General features: G+C 45.8%; 1 protein-coding gene across 1 annotated transcript in view; it reads right to left on the reverse strand.

Moving 5' to 3' along the window:
- LOC122253088 (ras-related protein Rab-28) overlaps positions 1–2,500 on the reverse strand; it is a 10,700-nt gene that overhangs the window by 2,371 nt on the left and 5,829 nt on the right. Inside the window, exon 2 of the mRNA XM_086545022.1 lies at positions 1,368–1,610. Within this exon, the coding sequence (XP_086401148.1) occupies positions 1,368–1,493 (126 nt within the window). The 5' untranslated portion in view covers positions 1,494–1,610. The remainder of the gene's footprint in view (positions 1–1,367; positions 1,611–2,500) is intronic.

The raw sequence follows: 2,500 nt of genomic DNA on the forward strand, positions 1-2,500 counted from the left end.
GAAAATGGGGTATTTTGTGGGGCTACTATGGTATATATTTGCAAGCGATGTTGAATTTGATATCTTACAAAAATATTGTCGCCTAGTCCTCCATTATCATAAACAAGCTTAAATAATATCAGACAAAAATGAATATACTCAAAAGTAATATTACCAAAACGCAACTGCCATAATTCAAATAATCTCCATCAATCCTGCCTGATTATCTAATCAACTCAGTCAGAAAAAAATATGTACCCAGGTGACACAGTCGACCCCAGATATCTTTCCATGACCCGATCATCGACTGAGAGAACACTGAAAGCCTCTCTGCCTGATTCTCCATTTCCTCGCGTGACAAGGAGGTCTGGGGAACTCGGCCTTATAAAACACGAAGGGACTAAGTGTGAGGGGAAAAAATAGACGAGTAGGAATGGTTGATGGAGAGAGAGAGAGAGAGAGAGAGAGAGGGAGAGAGAGAGAGAGAGAGAGAGAGAGAGAGAGAGAGAGAGAGAGAGAGAGAGAGGGAGAGGGAGATAGGGAGGAAAGGGAGGGAGGGAGGGAGGGAGAGAGAGTGGGATAAAGAGACTGATTGACAGATAGGTAGGCAAACAGACACAGAGAGACAATGCGAGTGAAGAAGGAAGAGGGAGAGAGGGAGAGAAGGAGAGAGAACGATAGAGAGAGAGGGTCAACACAGATACAAATTCAAAGCGAAGAAAACAAACCCCACTGAAAAATAAAGAAAGAAAGAAAGCCCTCTGACGCATGGATAACGACAAAAAAATGGCTGCAGTGGTATCAACCAGGTCAGAATCCCTGCATAGCTTCCCCTGGACACGCAAGCTGCCCCTCTCCTCTCTCTCTCCCTCACTCCCTTCACTCCTTCTCACCTTCCTTCTCACCTACCCTTTCTCCCTCAACCCACTCTTCTCCCCTCCTCCTCCCCCTCTATCGCAAATCCCTGTTCTCTTTCTCCTTTCATTTCTTTCCATTCCCCTCAGTTATTCCTCTTCCAGTATTTTTTCTTCCCTCTAATCGTCTTCGCATTCTCTTTCCCTGCCTTTTCCCTTCCTTTTCCTTATCTCTCTTTTCGATCCTGTCCTTACTCATCCATCTATTTCCTGCCATTCCTTCCCTATTCCTTCCTTCCCATCTCCCCCCTCACATCCATTCCCACTTCCCTCTTCCCTCCCATCCGCCTTCATTCCTGTTCTCATCCGTCTCCGCCCTTCCCCCTTCCCTCCAACTCCCATCTGCCCCCCCCCCCTCCCTTTCTTCTCCACATCTTTCTCAACCCCCCACCCCTACCTCCACTGCCTTCTTCCCCCCTTCCCGCCCCCCTTTCCCTCCCATCCCCTCACTGCGCCACCGAGACCTCGCCTCACCTGATAGCCTTTGTTGACAGTGTCTTGGGTGTACCTCAGGGCCAGCGACGTCTTGCCAACTTGAGGAGGACCCACGAGGGCGATCTTGACCTGCCTCTCTACTGCCTCGTCCTCGGAGTCCGACATGTTGCGTTTGAGATGTGGGAAGGGAATGGTGAAGGAGGTGAGGGTGAAAGGGTTAACTGGAATCAAGGGCCTGTGTAGGGTGAGCTGTTGTTGTTGTTGTTTCAAACGGTCGCCATGCTGGAAGGAAAGGGGTCATGAGGTCATGAGTTTGTCGTTGTTGCTTCCTTGCTTCCTTTGATCTGTGTTCACCGCATCTAATAATTGCATGAACAAGTACAAACACACACAGATACACGCGGTAGTACCCAAACAAGTGCAGACTAAAACATTTTAATGAGTTTCCGTTCCAGATTCAATTCTCTAATATCAATTTTCTATTGACCTTCAATTAATAGGTACATGGCATGCAGATCCCATTAGCTATGTCCTTCTGGCATGTATGCCAGCTATTAAGCTCAGATTCATTTTTTGCTTTATTTGTTTCTGTGTAAACTATTTGCATATATACATCTTTATCTCGGTCACATATTAACTTACTCATCCCCCCCCCTCTCTCTCACTCTCTCTCTCTCTCTCTCTCTCTCTCTCTCTCTCTCTCTCTCTCTCTCTCTCTCTCTCTCACACACACACACACACACACACACACACATATACCCATGCACGCACAGACACACGCACGCACACACACACACACACACACACACATACACACACACACACACACACACACACACACACACACACACATATATATATATATATATATATATATATATAACTATATATATATATATATATGTATATATATATATATATATACATACATAACCCCTTTCCTGCGTCTAATCAAACGTCCCGCAAAGCACCGAGCAAATGTAGCAAGACCAAAAATATCTCATTAACTAATGACAAAACAAACATAAAATAATATAATAATGCCACTCCTCCGTCCGCATTGTTTACCTTTCCCGAATGCCCTCGCCCGCACGCCAAAGGGAGGGGGCTGTAGTCCTTAACCCAGTCCTTGAAGCCCAGTAATGGGCTTCTCCCTTTTTTATATCTATTTT

The sequence above is a fragment of the Penaeus japonicus genome, unplaced genomic scaffold, assembly GCF_977035675.1.
Source record: "Penaeus japonicus unplaced genomic scaffold, GWHDUDI00000001_assembly GWHDUDI00000002, whole genome shotgun sequence".
In the NCBI taxonomy this organism is placed as follows: domain Eukaryota; kingdom Metazoa; phylum Arthropoda; class Malacostraca; order Decapoda; family Penaeidae; genus Penaeus; species Penaeus japonicus.